This window comes from Mastigoproctus giganteus, chromosome 6 (genome assembly GCF_048544385.1).
Source record: "Mastigoproctus giganteus isolate SK-2022 chromosome 6, ASM4854438v1, whole genome shotgun sequence".
Lineage (NCBI taxonomy): Eukaryota > Metazoa > Arthropoda > Arachnida > Uropygi > Thelyphonidae > Mastigoproctus > Mastigoproctus giganteus.
The window spans coordinates 12291312-12311450 of record NC_143580.1 but is presented as its reverse complement, the minus strand read 5'-3'; the positions used below and the strand labels follow the sequence as shown (position 1 = coordinate 12311450).

Sequence of the window (20139 nt, the reverse complement as noted above, 5' to 3'; positions counted from 1 at the left end):
GGTTGTACCAAAATAGCTAACCAGGTTAGTTAAATATGATTTTCCCTTAATAAAACGGTGTCAGATATAGATGTGCAACATCCTAGTATCCTACTTTTTAAGGACCTTTAATGAATTCCATTTCTATCTTAAATGACCCTATACTGTATTGCATTTTTGATTACTGCAGCCATGAATTTTTTCCTTACTAGGACATCTTTGGAGTTGGGGGAGATTGCTTTGTATTGGAGAAGTGCCAACATATTGCTAATACACAAAGATGGTTTTAAGAGTAAAGTTAGTAACTACAGACTGATTAGTCTGACTGCAGTGGTAAGAAAAATTTGAGGCAATCTAGGGATATTTAGATAGATATGGCATTCTAAAGGACACATCTGGTGAGTATGGGCTTGGCACACCCAGGATCCTGAGCTGGATATCATCATTCTTCTCTTTCTTGGTGATTCCCTTCTACTTTTGACTCTCTCTCTCTCTCTCTCTCTCTCTCTCTCTCTCTCAGGGTTACTCGGGAACTTTTTTTTTTTCTCCTGGTGCAGCATAAGCCTCAGGCTTCCTTGCATCATATGGATATTAATATTAATAATAATAATAACACTAATCCTCTGTTTGGAATCAGCTCATCAATGCAATAGGCCGATGGAAGCTGACAAAACTTATGCAAGGTAACAGAAAGGCTACATTCAGTCAAATAACCCAGTAGGACAGTGGTAACCAAAGGAGCATTTTAGAATGCTCAACTCATCATACCTTGTCATGGATGTAGCAGCCGATGACTGAACTGGGTTCCACTCCTGGAAAACAAGAAGGTATGGTTACGGTGAAACTCAGGAATATCAATGCCTGAGGATTGAAAAAATGTTGCCTGATGTGACAAATCCCAGTTTCTGCTGTTTCATAGTAGTGGGAGGACCATAATATGGCTAAAACAGAATGTGTTCCTGAATGCATCCTGCCAGGTGTCATCTGTACAGGCTGGTGGTAGTGGCAGTGTTTAATGGTGTGGGAAGTGAGGTGTGTATTAGACCAATGGAGGAGCAACGTTTGGATGCAAAATGTTATTTAGAAATTGTTTCTGACTAGGTGCACCTCTTCATGGCTGTAGTGTGTTAATCTGCAAATAGGCTCTTTCAGCAGGATATTTTACCAGCATACTGTGATGGTTTTTTCTCAACCATCAGATCTCAATTCAGTTGAGCTCACCCACTGGTATTGCACTACTTCTGGTGGGTGCGGGATTTGTGCAGTACAGCACTCACCAAGAATAGTAGATCCGACCTGGCTCCTTGTGCCTATGATTGGGCACCAGGCAGCAGCTGCCCAGGTGTTGGCTGCACCTTGGTGGTGAAGTGGCCTGACACACACACACACACACACACACACACACACACACACACACACACACACACACACACACTTTTATTTCACAGAGATTCTGCACCCTCACAGATGAAGTAGGTGGAAATGGGTTTATGCCTAGGAGCCACCCTGATACAAGGGGGGGGGGGACACCAAAAAAAAATCCAATTGAGCACTTGTAAGACAAGGTTAAACAAGCTGTTCAGGGTAGGGACCTGTAACTATCCAATTTGCAAGAACTGTGAGAAGCAGTTAAGTTAACATTGGTCTGCATCCTTGTGGCACATTTTGACACTTCATTGAGTCCATACCAATGAATCCAGGCTGTTCTGACAGTGAAAGATTGAGGGGGTGCTGCCTTCTGTTAGGGGAGGGTGTACCTAATAAAGTGGCCACTTTTATAAACTGTTGAGGAAAACTAATAGAGCAGGCTATTAGTTTTCCCCAGCAGTCCTCTGGATTTTAACTTTCTGAAGTTGCCTCAGAAAGTTTACATTAAGTGAGTAATGATGGACTTTTTCAAGCATTGAGAGGCAATGAAGGAGCTTTTAGATGGCTACCAAAATGGAAGAGAGATCCTCTAGTGACCCTGGCCAATTACAGAGGGATTTTCTTTATAACCAGGACAAAAAATGGAAAATCTTTATAATTGTAAAGCTTTTCAGAATAATACATGCAGAAGGAAGGCAGTTAAAACATATACATGACATTATTGATGCTTTTGACAAACCAAAACAGGGATCCAATGTTATGAAAGTCCTGCTTTTAGAAATTAAGATTTGGTTTCTGCTGGTTTTCATTGCTATAAGGAAGCTCTGAATGAAAGGAAGAAGTGTAATGAACTTTGGATTTTTTTTTTCTCTTTCTGTTTTTTTCAAGAAAGATGATGTCTTTAGCAATCTATAGCCCTTGCATTCTGGATTTTAATTTCCTGCTATGTAGATCAAGTGTGATTTACCCTTTAAAGAATAATTTGATATGTGCAAGGTATGTTTAAATCAGTAAAGTTAACTAGTTTTTATTGATGTTTTATGTATCTGAAAAATGTTAATTGCTGAAATTTCTCACTTCCTTGGAACAATAACATGTCTATTGCCTTTATCCATTGACTTTTTAGGAATCAATTAATGGCTGATATTGAATGTCCATTATACAATATGTTTACAATGGTGAAGCTAAAAAGGGTATTTTCTTCCTGTCAGGTCCTAACTGTAACGGTTTGTTCCATTAGAGCATCAGCATACCTAGGGATGCAAATATTAAAATGAAATGTTAAGAATCAATTTGGTTGCAATCCAGGAGATGAATTTGGATGTTATTTCACCATTGTGATTAGGGGGCAGATTTGGATTTCTTTGATTGTTGTACATACAGCTTCAGAATTAGGGGATGTACTTATCTGTACAAAGAACATTGTACCATTACTTTAGGAAGCCATGTTTCTGTTAAACAGACAAAATTATCATCTCCAAGGAGAAGATTTAAAAAGTCTGTAGTTTATTAACCACAGTTATGTTCTGTATAAAGCAGTGGTATGGGTTGTCTTGTATTGACCATTGTATTTGAGATGATTGCTGTGCTGTATTTATCTGGCTCTGATTATGTTTATTTACATCTATCCATTTGTCAAATTAATTTTATGTTCATCTTTTAGTAAAAACTGTTAGCTTGGGTAATATTCTACATAATGCAATCTCCTCATATGGAAAGCTTTTGTTTGGAAACAACTTACACCAACACCACTCATTAATCTGATCTGCCATCACAAAGGGACCTGTGAAATGTAGTTAAAATAATTTGTAGTATGCCTTCTGCTCTGCAATCCTGAGAGTAAGCAGTAGGTTTTGGTTCAGGCAGCACACTTAGCTGTTTAGTCATTTGAATTTCTGGACCAAGTGGTATACACTCACTGAGTTTTAAGAATGAATCCATTATACACAGACATATCTAAGTCACTTGTACAAGGTAACAAATGCATGTTTGCTGAAAATGGCAGTTACATTGAACATTTACTGTGAATAATCTATACACAAATAAATAGTCTTCATACAGACTAAATGTGTAAAGCATTACATTAAATCAACAGGCATTTCACATTTTTTAAATTTTTTAAAATTCAAAAAATATGTGAAATGCCTGTTGTCATTTATGTCATGTTTTAAGTTACTTATTATATTCCAGTGTAATTATATTGGCTTTGCATTATTTTATTTGATATAAGAAGCAACACCAGCAAAAAAACTAAGAACATTTAAATTACTTTTGTTGTTAACCACTACAGAATTTGTGATATGCAATTCTGGCTCTCTCTCTCTCTCTCTCTCTCACACACACACACACACACACACACACACACACACACACACACACACACACACTGAAAATGGCAGTATACTGCTATATTAATTTGAATTTAAATTAGATTACGCAACAATATGCTACATTGAATGCTGTTGCACATCAGTTAGACCTATGCTTATGAAATACATAAAATATACAAGTATAATTTATCTATAAGGCTATTTAAATTGGAATATGGTTGAATAGGAATAATTTATTGCTGCATTTATGGCAAAATTAAGTGTACACTATAGTTAACTAATGATATGCAACCTAAGTGTTGCATATCATTAGTTATTTCGCCTTTTGCTTGTATTCAGCTTTGCATCACTTTTCACCATCCAACAGTAATCGGCTGACATTGTGGCACTCCTTTGCTTTTGTATCTTTGTTCCATCGCTGAAGGCACACACACACACACAGTTTGGTGGGAAGAAATCCAGGTGTGAGTAAAAGAAATGCATCATCAATGACATGTTGCACCCTGGTTTTTCGTAAGAAGTAATAAGATCTTCCACAAACTGCCTGTAGTTGCCAGCTTTAACATTTCAAAAGGCTTTCCATGCTGATTTCTCGCTATCACTGCGGACACATTCGAACTGTTCGTCTTTGAAAAGTTGCCTTATTTGTGGACCAATGAAAATGCCCGCATTAATCTTCTCTGTACTAAGTCTTGAGAATTTCTCTTGCAAGTATGTGAATGCAGGACCGTTCACTTCTAAAGCCTTCATGAAATTTTTAACGAGCCTCAGTTTGATATGGAGTGGTGGAAGCAAAACTTTATATTGGATCTACCAGAGGTTCAAATGCTACATTCGTCATTCCAGGTGTTAATGATTTTCATTGAGTCCAATTCCTCTTCTCGTAGTGCATATCCTTGGCACAATTATCTCACTCACAGGGAAAGCAACAGTACTTAGTGTAACCCTATTGTAGTCCTAATAAAATGACAATTACCTTTAAATCATCACATCTGCCACTCACACTTCTGATAGTGTACACCAAAGAGGATGTTCTTCGTATTTGCATATGTTTCTTTTTTTGTGGATGGCATACACAAAAGGTATTGAAGGCAGCATAATTCCATTGCGTAATAACACAGCCTTAGAAGCATCTATAAATAGCCTCCATTCTTGGGGAATGTGTCTCATGTTCATTGCTGCCATGAGACCATCAACATCCTTACAAATAGTGAGTTCACCTTCTGTTTAATAGAATTTATCATAGTCTTTATTTTGAATATGAAATGTCACTTTCATAGAATTATCTAGAAGATTGCATTGTTGTAGCCTCGAGGCCAAAAGCTCTGCCTTATTCTTCAGCAGTTCGGGATCCCTGATGAGGTCATTAAGCTCACTTTCTGTGATCTTATGTGGTTCAGAAGGATAAAGGTTTGGACAAAATGGTGGCTCTCTTGACATAGACAGCTGCTGTACTTCTTTGTGTTTATCAAGTTGATGTTCATCAGCATCTTCATCAGTGTACAGAAAAATGGTGGGATGGTTCAGGTATAGGTAGTATTTCACTGTGAGGCATGGGACGAATTGCAGATGGTATATTTGGGTATGTCACTGTCCACTTTTTTCTTCATTGTTGTCCCTTTTCTAATAGGAGACACCTATTAGAAAAGGGCTCAGCGAAAGGGACATAAAATGTCCCTTTTGATTCACCCACTCGTTGAGCTTTGAACAGGTAGTGCAGCATATGTGCGGAGCCCAGTTCTTGTCCTGGTCACCTACTTTATACCCAAAGTACAAGAAATAGGCCTTTTTTATGGCTTGAGTTAAGGGATGCTTTTTTGAAGCTAAATGTGACCTCTCCACGTATGTAACAGAAGTCATCTGGACTGTTCACACAATTACAGGGCATATTAATCTTACACAAAAAAATAGGAATCTCACAGAGAACAAATCACCCAGTTGAAGGCACACTTGAGGCGACAACGTATCACGTGATGCAGAGCGAGGTGACAGTTGCTGATCATGGAATAAGAGTGTTGTGATACTGAAACTGTGGTGTTGCCATGCATTTGGCTGAGAGCCATAGTTGATAATGTAGAGTAACTCGCTAATATGAGACCTCCAACTGTAATTTGAAAACAAGAGCCGATCAACAAATTTTAATGTGATTTTTGTGTTCAGCAGCATAAAATTAGTCAGGATTAGGTATTTTGACCAATGTTGACCAATGTATCCACTCAAAAAGAATATCTTGTACATACCTATTTTGTTATTCCAATACCAGTTTTACCAGTGTATTCCAAATTAATTATATTAGAAATATTATCTAAATATTAAAAATATAGTAGCATGATGCATAGGTAAACTGTGTTGTTTGAAGATAATAAAGCACTTAAAACCTACATTGATATTATTATTTTTATTTTCAAATTGGAAATATGAGAATACCACAAAATGTTTGACTCCATAATGGGGTCAAACATTTCGTGGTATTTTCTTACTACTTCTTCAGTGATGGGGGGGGGGTTATTGAACAGTCTGAGATGAAGTTCTCTGGGCAGAGCACACAGGCTGCCAAGTCAGCTTATGGAGTTCTGTCAGTGATATACAGGAATATTTCCAGTGGGGATAAGGAGGTGATTATCCCGTTGTATAAGGCAATGGTCAGGCCACATCTTGAGATCCACATCATGTGGATCTGTTGGATCCACTGCAGAGAAGAGCAAAAAGATTGGTGAGAGGAACAAAAGGGTACTCTTACCAAGAATGACTACAGTTCAACAGCTAAATGCTGATGATATCCTTACTGTATCTCAATGACATGACATAAATTGAAAAAGTATCCACTAGCATCCACCTATGCTCTTGTCCTTAAGTTTGTTACGTGTTAATTCGCCAATTACTGTTTTTCTGTGGACTTGTATAGTTTTTTTAATGCACCTCATTAAAAAAAAAAAAAAAAGAGGAAGTAAACTGCGCAACTCAGCATGCATGCTACATGATGTTCCTGGTAAAACCTGTGGTTACAGTCCTAAGTGGACTCTCTAATTCTAACACAATCAATGACTTGGATTGAAAGCCAAAACTATACAGAAGGAATAATAAAATCATGTTAAAATGCAGGATCATCTAGACAAGTCTTTAGTTATAGCTCGGACACAGCATGGTTTTGTTAAGGGGAAGTCTTGCCTGACCAATTTGATTGGATACCATGATGCAGTCACAAAAGAACTGGATGCAGGGAATAACTTTGATATTATATAGTTGGATCTTAGAAAGGCTTTTGATACTGTTGCACATGGAAGACTGCTGCACAAATTGGAGCAGTGTGGCATTGGAGGCAAATTGCTGCTATGGATAAAGGGGTGGTTGAGGGGGAGAAAACAGAGAGTGGTAATCAATGGACACTGCTCATCGTGGACTAATATTATTAGTGGAGTCTCTCAGGGTTCAGTGTTGGGTCCATTATTGTTTTCTGTATTTATAAATGATATTGATGATGGTATATCAAGCTTAATGTCCAAGTTTGCAGATGATACAAAGGTTGGCAGTGTTGTGAAGGACACTACTGACACTATGCTGCTGCAACAGGATCTGGAAAGGTTGAGCAGATGGGCTGAGAGGTGGCAAATGAAGTTTAACATTGACAAATGTAAAGTACTACATCTACTAATGGTTTGGGAAACAGCAACCCCAGAGCAATGTATCAACTCTGTGGTACTACACTGACAGTGGTAGAGAATGAAAAGGACCTGGGGGTAATTGTGCAGGCAGATATGAAGTTCTCTGAGCAGCGCAGACGGGCTGCAAGAGTAGCTCATGGAGTATTGTCAATGATATACAGGAATTTTTCCAGCAGGGATAAGGAGGTGATTATTCCCTTGTATAAGGCAATGGTCAGGCCACACCTTGAGTACTGTATACAGGTCTGGAGGCCTCATTTCAAGAAGGATGTAGAGCTGCTGGAACGAGTACAGAGAAGGGCAACAAGATTAGTGAATGGAACAAAGGGGTACTCTTACGAAAAAAGTCTTAAGTTTTGCAAATTATAGTGTCTGGAGACTAGGCACCAGCGAGGTGATCTGATAGAGGTGTATAAAGCCTTGAATGATTTGAGCATGCTCAATGCCGATGGGATTCTACCTCTTATAGCCTAAATAAATTTAAGGCTCAGCTGGACAGGTATTTCGAACGAACGGAGGGGTGAAGTGGAAGTGGGTTTTTTTTTTTTTTTGGCTGATGCTGCATAAGCTTGCTTTCTTGCATCATATGCCTCTACTAATGCTAATTTCAATTAGTATTAGCAAATGATGCGAGGAAGCATCAGCTATATAAAAAAAAAAAAAAAAAAACCACTGCTGAAGTGCATATGGTGTGAATTGTAAGGTAAATTAAATAGGTTGCTCATTTAATACAATAGATGCATTTTCTATGGCTGCATTTTCTATGAGCAACTTCGAACCTAGCTAGTATTAAATAAGATTGGCTGATATGCAGATATCCAAATTCATTTTAAAGGGCTATGATTAGAAAGTAGTACCTAGATATCAGGACTAACTGGAATATAGGAACTGTGTTACATAAGTTTCTGATGTCTGATATCAGTTGCCAACAGCATTAGTTTGATAACAGTTGCCCTTGTCAAAAAGTTATCTAATTCCACTTTGAACTTTGCCAAACTCATTGCCTCAATCACTATAGCAGGTAGTTCATTTCAATAGTCCACAACATACCCCCTGAAAATAAACTTTGTGAGGTCCAGCCTTCTGTTACCATGAGAGTTTTGTTTTTGTGTGCCCTGGTTCTTCTCTTCTTTACCACTGAAAATATAAACCCTACCATTCATTTTACTAATTCCCTTCAGTGTTCTTCCCAGAAAATTTTGCCAGCTGGGTGGCATTACAAAGTATCTGGGTGGGGAAGTGTAATACTTTGCAGTATTATAAAATTTTCTGTTATTTATAAATGTGGCTTTAGTAGAAGCGATCCAGAGCAAAAATGAAGTGCATAATTTAACATTATATGCTCCTGTCGCATTGATCTCGATTGCATAGTATGTTTGAATTAATATTATGTTCGGTAGGTCCTGGGGATAACTAATAGAGGTATATAATGCCCTGAAGAGTAGTGTTCTCCCCAGGACCTATCAAATGGACGCACCTCCTGGTGAATTTAACTGACTGCCTGGCTAAAATTTAAGCAATTCTCGCGGTACCGTATGGTACTGCTCACTGATCTCGATCAGTATTAATTCGAACATACTATATGATTGAGATCAATGCGACAGGAGAATATAATGTTAAATTATGTAATTCATTTTTTGCTCTGGTTTGCTGTCACATTTATAAATAACAGAAAATTTTATAATATTGCGAAGTATTACACTTCCCCACCCGGCTGGCAAAATTTTCTGGAGAGAACATTAGTACCTTACGGTACTGCGAGAATCGTTTAAATTTTAGCTGGGCGGTCAGTTAAGTTTACTGGGTGGTGTGAGGCGCCTCCGTAGCCAGGTGGGAAGGAGCAGCAGTGCGTAGCACATACTTCTTGATTAGACCAGGGTTCGAGCCCATCACCACCAAATACAGAGGATGCGGAAAGGTCAGGGAATGACCACCGCATATCCCGGAGCAATATGGCCTTAGTTGCTAATGCTCCTAAAAAACCAAATAAACAACTGGGCGGTGTGCCCATTCCATTGGTCCTGGGGAGAACACTACTCTTCAGGGCATTATATACCTCTATTATATCCTTAATATGTCTGATTTCAAAGCTTTGCAGTCTGCGCCTAAACCATTTCTCATGTTGATGTCAACTAGTTCCCCTCACCAATCTGGTCGCCTTTCTCTAAATCCTGTCTAGACGCTCTAAGTGTTTCTTCAGGTGAAGTTTCTAGACCTGAACACAATATTCTAAAAGCAGGCTCACCATCATCTTATATAAAAGAACAGTAACATCCTTTTCCCTGTTTCACAAATGTCCTATATATTATAGATAGACAGGACAATATTGAGGAAAAGTCATGAGTTAGGGTTGAATTTTAAAGTGTCCACAATTCTGTCCAAGTATGATGGGAGGGAGTATATGATGATAGCCTTGTCAGTCAGTTCACCCCTGGAGAGATTGTGCAAAGCTCATGGGAATTTTTCTGCTTGTTAACAGGAGAAACTGCTTCTACAGGGATGGGGTACACTTAAATGGAAATGGTCCAAAAATAATTGCTGATGCTATGAGGCAGCATTAGGTTGGTTGGTAAACTGCTAGTTTCGGTGTACACACAGACTATTAGATTCACATAGCTGCAAGTATAGGTGATATTGATTCTTGCATTTTCTATTGGCACATGCAGCAGCCTGGAAAGCAAGGTGTCAGTGTAGATCATCATTGAATAAGTGAATATATGGGCTGTGTAAGGATAACTAAGCGTAAGAAGAGGTACTTGTATGTACATCAGTGCTAGAAGCATAGTAAATAAATTTGAATTTGAAGTACTGGGCAAGACATCAAATACAGACATTGTTTGGATATTAGAGACGTGGTGTCACTGGGCAGATAATAAGGGATGCAGAATTTGAATATGGGAGTAAGTGTACAGAAAGGGCATGGTGTATAGCATTTCTTATCAAGCAGCATTGGGGTCACTCCCAACTCCACATAGTATACTCTGTGTTGTAATACAAATGCTGTAAAGGCCAGAGATAGTGTTGGTGTAGTCTGCGTAGTGTCGTGTTGGTATATTGTTCCTTCGGCTGTTTAGCTGTGTGGTGTGGTATCCTAGTGGGATCACTGTTGCCCATTCTCCACCCAATGGGGAGGAAGAAAAACACTGCAAGTTTTCATTGGAAAGAGAGTGAGGGGATAATAGTTGAGTGTTGGGGAAAAAGAGAGTGTTGGTGAGGATAAGGAAGGATGATAGGAACACTTTCCACCTGGAAAATGGAAGTTAAAGGGATAGATCCCTGTAGGAGGAACCCATTCTCCATAGGGGGTTACAGAAAGGACTGGCAGGGTAGGAGGGAGGGAGAGGTTATGCACTTAGTTAAGAAGTGCATAAAAAATCAAAGGCAGTGCATCCACTTGACATGGGTGGCCAGTTCAATATTGAGTAAGTTTGGTGTGACATAAGTACTGGGAAAACAAAAATATGAGTATGGCAGTGTTATATGCTTGATGACTCTGATGAGTATAACAAACTGTTGTACAGAGAAACAGAGTGGGCCAGTAAATCAGAATGTATTATAATGGGAGATTTTAACTTTCCAGATAATGACTGGAACTTGTGGGTTGGTCACTCACATACTAGTAAAACTTTTGTGGATTTATTGGATGACTGTATTCTACAGCAGCATGTTAGAGAGGTGCCTCCATAGCCAGGTGGGCAGGAGCAGCAGTGCTTAGCACACGCTTCTTGATTAGACCGGGGTTCGAGCCCGTGCCCACCAAATATGGAGGATGCGGAAAGATCAGAGAACGACCACCGCATATCCCCGGAGAAATATGGCCTTAGTTGCTAATGCTCCTAAAAACCAAATAACAAACAAACAAGCAGTTAGAGAGGCAACAAGAGAGAGTAATATTCTTGATCTGATTATCAGCACTGATTATTCATGCATTAAGGATCTGCAGATAACCACTATGTGGCCATGAGCACAATATTGATGTGTGATTTACTGAAAGATGTAACTACCATCAAGTGTAAGGGAAGGGTTTTGCTTTTGTAAAGGTGGCTACAATGGTCTCAGACATGTTTTAAATTCTGTAGAATGGGACCAAGTGATGATGTTACAATCAGCAAATTCTAAATGGGAAGCATTCAAGAAAATAATTATAGAAGCTACTAGGCTTTTCATACCAAGAAATACCGTTCAAGACAGACCTAAATGGATATCAGATGAACTAATGAGACTCATTGCAGAGAAGAAAAATGCATGGGATGCATATAAATTATCAGATGATACAGAAACCTGTGGCAGATATGAACTAGTCTGCAATCAAGTCACAGAGGATGTTAAGCAAGCTGAGGTATATTGAGAAATCTTGGCAAAGAATGCAAAGAAAAATAGCAAACTTCTTTTCTTATGTAAATTTCATAATTCATCACCTTGCACTAGAAGCAAGGTGATGAATCATGCAGGTGTACTTGATATTGATGGTTCAACTGTTCACAATCCTGCTCAGGTTGCTGACAAGCTGTATAAGTATTTTGCATCTACATACACATAGGAGGAATTCTTTAGGGGTGTAAATGCCAGAAGTTTATCAAACTCCACAAGAGAGCTAAATGATTTTTTTATTAAGTGAGAGGGAAGTGGAAAAGAAATTGATGAAGTTAAATGTAAGAAAGGGACTTGGGGTGGATTGGAATTCAATCCACTTATATTAAGGATGGTAACAGAGAGAGAGAGAGAGAGATCAGCAAACCCTTAGCCATAATTACAAGAGCATCATTTTATTCAGAAGAAGTCCCCATGGACTGGAGATGTGCAAATGTATCTACAATTCACCTTTTGGTGACACGAGTAATTTCAGACCTATTAGAGCTTAACTTCTATTCCAGGAAAAATTATGGAGTCACTGATTAAAGAAGTAATGCAAGACAATCTAGACAGGAGTGCAGTTATACTTCAGTCACAGCATGGGTTTGTCAAGGAGCAGATATACAGAAATTTTGGGATAAGGAGAATTTTATACCATTGTATAAGGCAGTGGTCAGGCCACATCTTGAGTATTGCATACAGGTCTGGATGCCTTATTTTAGGAAGGATGTAGAGCTGCTGGAATGAGTACAGAAAAGGACAATGAAATTGGTGAGGGGAACAAAGGGGTGCTCTTACCAAGAAAGGCTTCAGTCCTGCAAATTGTAGCAACTGTGAGGCGATCTGGTTGAGGTGTTTAAGGCTTATGAATGAATTGAGCAAGCTCAGTGCTGATGTGATTTTTCCTCTTGCTCAGACTATGCACATGAGGGGGCATAAATTGAAATTGAGGAAAGATGGTTACAGAATAAAGTGCAGACTAACTAATTAAAATAAATTTATTAAAATAAAAATGATATATACATAAGATAAAACAAATAAAATAAGATAAAAGCATTAAAATACAACAAGATAAAAGTTAATAAAAGCGTTAAAATACGTTAGCTTTCGAAGCGAAGTGCCTCTTCATCAGCTCTTATGTATATATCATTTTTATTTTAATAAATTTATTTTAATAGTTAGTCTGTCATCGTGAGAAACTTTGATATAATGCAAGGCCGGCCTGTTTTTTAAAGAAGTGCAGACTTTGTCTTTAGTCAACAGGTGATTTGTTGTTGAACAGACTTCCTTCTGATGTTGTGGATAGCTTGAATAAATTCAAGGAAGAACTAGACAAACTGTTGGAGGGATGGATAGGTGAAATGGGAAGCTTTATTTTTTTTTTAACTGATGCTGCACAAGCTCCCTTTCTTGCATCATTTGCCTCTGCTAATATTAATAATCCCCCAGTTTGTTTTTTTCCTGTGCCACTTTTAACCTGCTCCTTCTAGTTTATAAGTAACTAAGATTTCTGTTCCCCAAGTGTAAAACCTTATTTAAAAGCATTAAACACCAGTTTCCATTTTTCAGACCATTCTGTGTGAGACCCGTTTTACTAGTGTAGGTCGTTTTGAAGCAAAAGGGAGTAGTTGTGATCATCCACTCTTTCTACCTTTAAATCATCAGAAAACTTACCCCTGTATTCCCTCATCAATGTCATTAAGATAGCAGTTACATTGGTCCACCCCTAAAGATCAACCATTTATGATTATTCTGTCTACTATGTTCCATCCCTTAATTTAACAAGGAATCTTGCTAATAATCTCAATTTGCTCCATTTTGTATAAAGGCTTTCGTAGCTAAATATATCAAATGCTTTATTGAAGTTAAGTTAAATAATGTCAGTGTTGCTTCATGCATCCAGCTGTTTTATGACTTCACAAAAATACTTAATTAGATTGGTCAGGCAAGACCTCTTTCATAAAGGTATGCTGTGATATATTAAAAATACCAGTCCTATCAAGATGGTCTGTCCTTAACCGCACTCAGATTTTTTCCATCACTGAAATCAAACTCACTGGTCTGTGGTTGTCTATCCCATTTTTTTTTATGAACTGGAAAGACATTAGTACTTCTCCTGTTGGGAGAGGGTGGGGGAGAGACATTAGTACTTCTCCTGTTGGGAGAGGGTGGGGAATTGGCCTGGAGTCTAATGATGATCTCATTAACATCCCCAGTGGAATGATGCACTCACATGTAGCCTTTTTTTAATATAACAGGATGTATACTGGCCACTCCTGGAGTCTTAACTTCCCTTTATTTCAGTAGTTTTTTCCATTTGTGCTACTCTTCTCTGAGATTGATATATTTCTTAACTCACACCAGTCTGTCTCTTTTTCACTGTTACCTTGTGGTTTGAATAGCTTTCAGCTGTACAGACCATTTGCCAAATAATCCTGAACTTATTTGTGACTTTTGTTGGGCTTTCTATGATTTTTCATATTGATCAAGTAATGGGCTGATCTAATTCAGTCTTCTGTTTTGTAGTCACTGACTAAAAAAAACTGTCTTCATTATTTTTAGTTCCCTTTGCTAATGATTTGTCATACTTTGCTTTCATCTGTCTTATCCCATTAGTGGTTTTTGTTACTTATATGCTTATAATACTCATAAACCAGTATCACATGATAGTCTGCAACTATATCATGCTTCCTTTCTTTTGATCAGTTACACCCTTAACCTCTTGTCTATCCACTTGGACATCTTTCTTTTTATGGAAATTCTCCATTGGAACAAATGCATTTGTGGCTTCCAGGATAAATCCCTCGAATGCTTCCCATAATGAATTTGTGTGCAGTTGTCTCTCTTGTTAAAACTCAAAAAATACCTCAATCTGCTATAGTCTCCTCTCTTGAAATTAAGCCCTCCCCTTTTCCTTTGATCACATGTATCTCTTTGGACACTACCCATTTTATAACATACATTCTGGCCGCTACACATTATTTGTTCCTGAAGTGTCAGATTTTGCAGTTTGAATTTTTGAAGGAAATCAAGTCAAGGATGTTAGTCCTTTGTACTCTCTCTCTCTCTCTCATGTTGGAATAAATAACAATCATCCAGATGACAAAAAAATCTGTTTCCCCATGGCATATTACCATAAGAAAGAAATCAGATTTTTCTGCATAAAGCAATTACACAGGCACAAGTACTCAGGGAGGGTGCAAGTGTGATTTTGGTCATGTCACTAACCTGTTAACCCCCCCCCCCCACACACACACCAGCCTTACAGATTCCCTCAAGTCTATAATTAATCTACAAGGCTTCCATCATATATTTCCTTCTATCATATCTAGGAAGAATTGCAGACAAAAGGTTTTGTCATTTCTTGTGATATTTTTTCCAGCATATCATTTGCACTTATAAACAGAATATAAGTGTTTGGGTAATGTCTGTTGCCTTTTGTTTTTTTTTATTATATATAAAAAAAGTAATTTTTATCTTTTTGTTGAATTGAAAATGGTCTTTTATATTTATTTTGATTTATATGATTTATCCAGTTTCTCCAAGCAGTTTTCAAAAAGTATACTACATAACAGGTACAATGAGCTAAATTATATAATGCTGTTTGTTGATGCTGTCTTTATTTTGGTTGCTGGATGAGGAGTGTTTGTACATTCCACTAATTCCAAAAAAAAAAAAAAAAAGATAGATGTCATCACTTGGGTAGTGTTTTGTTAGTGGCAAACAAAATACTGTATCATTATTTAGAGAAAATTAGTAGAGAAAGGCATGTGGGAAGATGCTATTCCATTCCACAAAAAAAAAAGTGGCAGCTGACAAAGGGTTACACAGTATCATAAATTTTATGTAATAAATTATATAAATCGTAATAAAATGCTGTTTTCAAAAAAAGGGGGTGCTAAAAGTAAATTATTTATTTAAAAAAATGTGGCAGTAAACAGAAGTGGCTGTGTGGGGTGCACCTGATGAAGTGCCAAGACTATTAAGTTTAAGAAGGCAGATGTACTCCTTAATGGTAAGCATGGTGCTTTGAAAGGGTTTTTTAGTGTTATTCTGCATATATAATAGTTTATGTGTAACGTAGAATGCCTTATCTTTATACGGAAGTGTTATGGCAGTTGCCTATATATGTTTTATAGGTCTGCACACAGAAACAGGGTGCACTGAGAAATTCCTGTCAGACTTCTAGGGAATGTTCCTTTGGGTAGTTTGAGTTTAATCATACCACTGTCTGAAATTTAATATTTGTAGAGACAAGGGCAAAAGAAGTTTTAAAAGAAAGTAATAGAGGTGAGCATGTGGGGGGGAAAGGAGAAATGTCATATGCAAGTGGCTGGCTCACTCAGTGATTTTCATTGTACACGGAAAAATATTGTTCTAGGAGTTGGTCTTCAAGATGTTGCTATTATTGCTCTTGCCAAAGGCTACACCTGTGTAGGATTGCCAGCAGTATTGTTTTAACCTGAAGAATTCAGGTGTTAATATCCCCTCTCACACAGAAGTGTGAAAACAGAACTTCTACTAAAGTTCTGTTCTCACACTTCTGTTTGCCAGAGCCTAATACCCTTCCTGTCTGATTGTACAAACTTAGCAGACAGGAAACTGTGAGTTGTATATTTCCTGTCTGTAAATGATGTTGAACCTAAGGTCATCTCACTTTGTGAATGGAAGTTTGATTGTCAAAATACTCATCTTTTTCGTGTTGAATGAGCTAATTATGTTCAGAATTAAGGTAACAAAAAGTATCTTGCATGAGAGAGAGAAGTGAATAATTATTTTATTTAGCGGAATAAGCACCTTAGTTATGTTGCATGTCCTTTCATTTTATTAGTATTCATGTTCAGTCATATAGAATTACATAATGTCATGTACAGCCATTACATAGCCAGTTTAATAGCTTCATTTCCATAGTGTTGATTTTATAATTTATTTTGTAGGTTTGGGGGATGTTTCCCAAAAAGTAATGAGGTTTTTTTTGGCTGGTGCAGCAAAAGCCTCTGCCTTCTTTGCACTATATGTTAATTTCCCAACATCATTTCTGGTGGGAAGTTAACATTCCCACCAGAAATGATGTCTCCCTATGCCAAATCACAGAATCTTAACCTTCTGGAAAAATACTTTGTACTGATGGTTATTTACACAGCACAATGTCTACTTTAGTCACAGTACATCAGTTCACATGTTCTACTCTGTAGTTCATATGTTCTTTATTGTATATTGTCTCTACAAGTGTGTAAACTGATTTTGCTTGTTCTGCATGGTGTAAACTTTGAATGACCTGAGATTGATTTGAAGAAAGAATGGATGATAACTAACTGAGAACTTTGCTCAATGCTATCAGCATTGAGCAAAGCTTAACACTGATGGCATTCTTCCTGTTTCTCAGACTACACATGAGTGGGCATAAATTCAAATTGAGGAAGGATTGTTACAGGATAGATTTGTGGAGATTTGCTTTAGCCAGCAGGTGATTGATTGTTGGAACAAATTCCACCTGTTGTTTGTGGAAATGGCTAGTTTGAATAAATTCAAGGAAAAACTAGAAAAACTATTGGAGGGGATGGACAAGTGATATGGGGAGCTTTTTTTTTTTTTTTTTTTTTGCAGATGTTTTATAAGCTTGCATTCTTGCATCATATGCCATTACTAATACATCACAGTATAACTTTCACTGTTTTTATTGTGTGAATTACATCCTATATCACACACGTCTTTTAGTTACTTAATAGTTATGATTGTCATCTCATGCTGTTTGATAGAAAATGAATTTATGAAATATAGGGAGGTCATCATTAATTAACATCATTTCTCTGTTTTATAGGTAGCTCCCCAAATGTATGGAAAAAATAATCCAAAACAGGGCAGAGAGAGAGATTAGTTATTTCGATTAATTGAAGGAATTGTGTACTTGTATAAAAATCTAGAGGTTGAAGATAGCAAAGATTTGGTAAATTATTTTTTTTATAAAACTAAGACAAGATTCAGTTTCAGGAGAGGTGAAGTTGAGCTCAAGCATTCCCTTTTATGTGTTATAGAAAGTTGGTAGGAGGTGATTCATAAGTCTGAATATAGTAATTCATACACACATCTCTGTGTTTCAATTTGTCTTTTTTTCTGTGGCTTGCTTTTTGTTAGTTGAAATACTGTGAGTTATTAGCTTTATCCAATAGAGATGCTTGAAATAGGGGGTACATAATACATACTTAGATGATAAAGTGTTATAATAATAGTGCTGGGTCAGTTTTTAAATCTGAACAGTACAAATATGCTTGGCTTTCTTTTTAACTGTATTTCTAAAATTGGCTAAATGAAATGATATTACCTTTGTTTCCTGTCATCTTTTTAGCATTAGCAGAGGCATATGAGGCAAGAAAGCAAGCTTATGCAGCATCAGGAAACCCCCCATCTCCCTTTTCCCATTTCACCTATTCATTCACTCCAAACTTTTGTCCAGTTCTTCCTTGAATTTATTTAAGCTATCAACTACCACAATTACAGATTGTTCCAGCAATCAACTACCTGCTGGCTAAAGGCAAATTTCCGCACATCTATTCTACAACTGTCTTGCCCCACTTTGAGTTTATACCCCCTCAGGTTCATAATCTGAGCAAGAGGAAGAATCCCATCAGCATGGAGGCTGTTCAAACCATTCAAGGCCTTATAGACCTCAATGAGATCACTTGTACATGTACCTAGTCTCCAGATGCTGAGTTTGCTGAACTTAAGGTAAGAGCAACCCTTTGTTACCTCACCGATCAAATTATCCTTTTCTGTACTCATTCCAGCAGCTCTACATCCTTCCTAATACTAAAAGCAACACCTTCCTTGCAGGTGATTGCACTCTGAGCTTTTTTGGGAGTGATGGTGATGGATGCCATTGTTTTATTTCTGGAGCAAAGTGATGTATCCACAATTCATCCATAGTCACCAATCAAGGAAAAAACTGGTCAGGATTGCTATCACACCTGGCAATCAATTCAGCAGAACAGAACCTGCCTTTTTTCATTCTGAAGACATAAGCAAGTGAAGAATCCATGCTGAGACCTTATTCATGTTAAAATCATTGTGGATTTTGTGTTTGTGCTCTCCTTTGATCCACAGCTTATTCCAGTGTCAGCAACTATCTGTTTAATTATTATCCAGTGGTCCTTGAACTAAAATTGGCTAAATCAGCTGTTCAGTTTTCTCCACAAATTCAGCAGTGGGAGATGTGGATGGCCCCATTTCTTTCCTCATCATGGATGCCCTCCTAGTTGCACTTAAACTGTCTCCGCCAATGTTTTACATCATATGATGGACAGATATCCCCCCATACATCATAGATATCTCTTCATGGGTAGTCCTTGGCTGTTTGCCTTTCAAGAAGGAATTTGATAATGGAATATTCAATAATAGAATATTCAACTTTATCCATGATGACACTGTCACACTTTCAGCTCTGTAATAAAAGAAACATAAGGGTTAGTGCAATGAAGCTTCTGGCATATATTATTAGATAAACAAGCAATGCAGTTAATAAAACACAACATTCATAGAATATGCAGAATGTCACAGGAAAAATGTTTTGAATACACATTTTGAACTCCCCCTTTTACTTATCTCTAGTTATATGCAGTTTTGGAGTGGTACTGACAATGACATTCTAGTAGTTTCTTAATCAAAACTTGTGTGCATTCTGCTAATTGAATTTAAGATTATTAAAGAATAATATAGTTTTATATAGATGTTCTAACTTTTCCTTAAATCAGGACTTGTACATTTTGGTTATTTTAATGCCATTTATGCCACATTCTGCAAAGCTAATAGTAATTCCAGCAGTTATTTCAAATTCAAGCACTGATTAAATGTAACAAAATTATATTTCGTTTTAAATTATTAATTCATTCTTTTTTTCAGTAATTTAATAAACAAAAATGAGTTCCTCAGAAGAGGTATCATGGATATCTTGGTTTTGTGGTCTTCGTGGTAACGAATTCTTCTGTGAGGTAGGTAGCTTGTATTTTGTTATTAAATGATATTATCCTTGCTTCACTACTCATACATGGGAATTAGGAATCAAATTGATTTCTCTGGAAGAAAATGTTTTAAGCACATTCATAGAGATTCAGAACTCCCCTGCTAAACTTGGAGCATATTGGGGTGGGAAATATATGGGTCTGAAAAGGTCTTCTTGCTGAGCTAAATAAAGCTTCTTGAAATTTTGTCTAGTTAATTGTACCAATTACTGCCTTCTGGAGTTTTTGACTCAGTTTTAGTGCAGAACTACATAATATTCATATCAGAAAGCCTATACATACCCTCTCTGTTTTAAGGCCAACCAGTTACATCCCAGTCATGGAGTTTTTGACTCAGTTTTAGTGCAGACTACATGATATTCATATCAGAAAGCCTATACATACCCTCTCTGTTTTAAGGCCAACCAGTTACATCCCAGTCATTATTGTCAG

At 37.3% G+C, this 20139-nt stretch overlaps 1 protein-coding gene across 2 annotated transcripts in view; it reads left to right on the top strand.

Moving 5' to 3' along the window:
- CkIIbeta (casein kinase II subunit beta) overlaps nt 1–20139 on the top strand; it is a 66101-nt gene that overhangs the window by 14454 nt on the left and 31508 nt on the right. The window contains exon 2 of one of the 2 annotated variants that reach the window (XM_090374959.1): nt 19589–19677. In XM_090374959.1, coding sequence (XP_090231085.1) covers nt 19606–19677 — 72 coding nt within the window. In that variant the 5' untranslated portion in view covers nt 19589–19605. Of the gene's footprint in view, nt 1–19588; nt 19682–20139 lie in introns of both variants that reach the window. The other variant, XM_090374958.1, reaches the window with a different exon arrangement.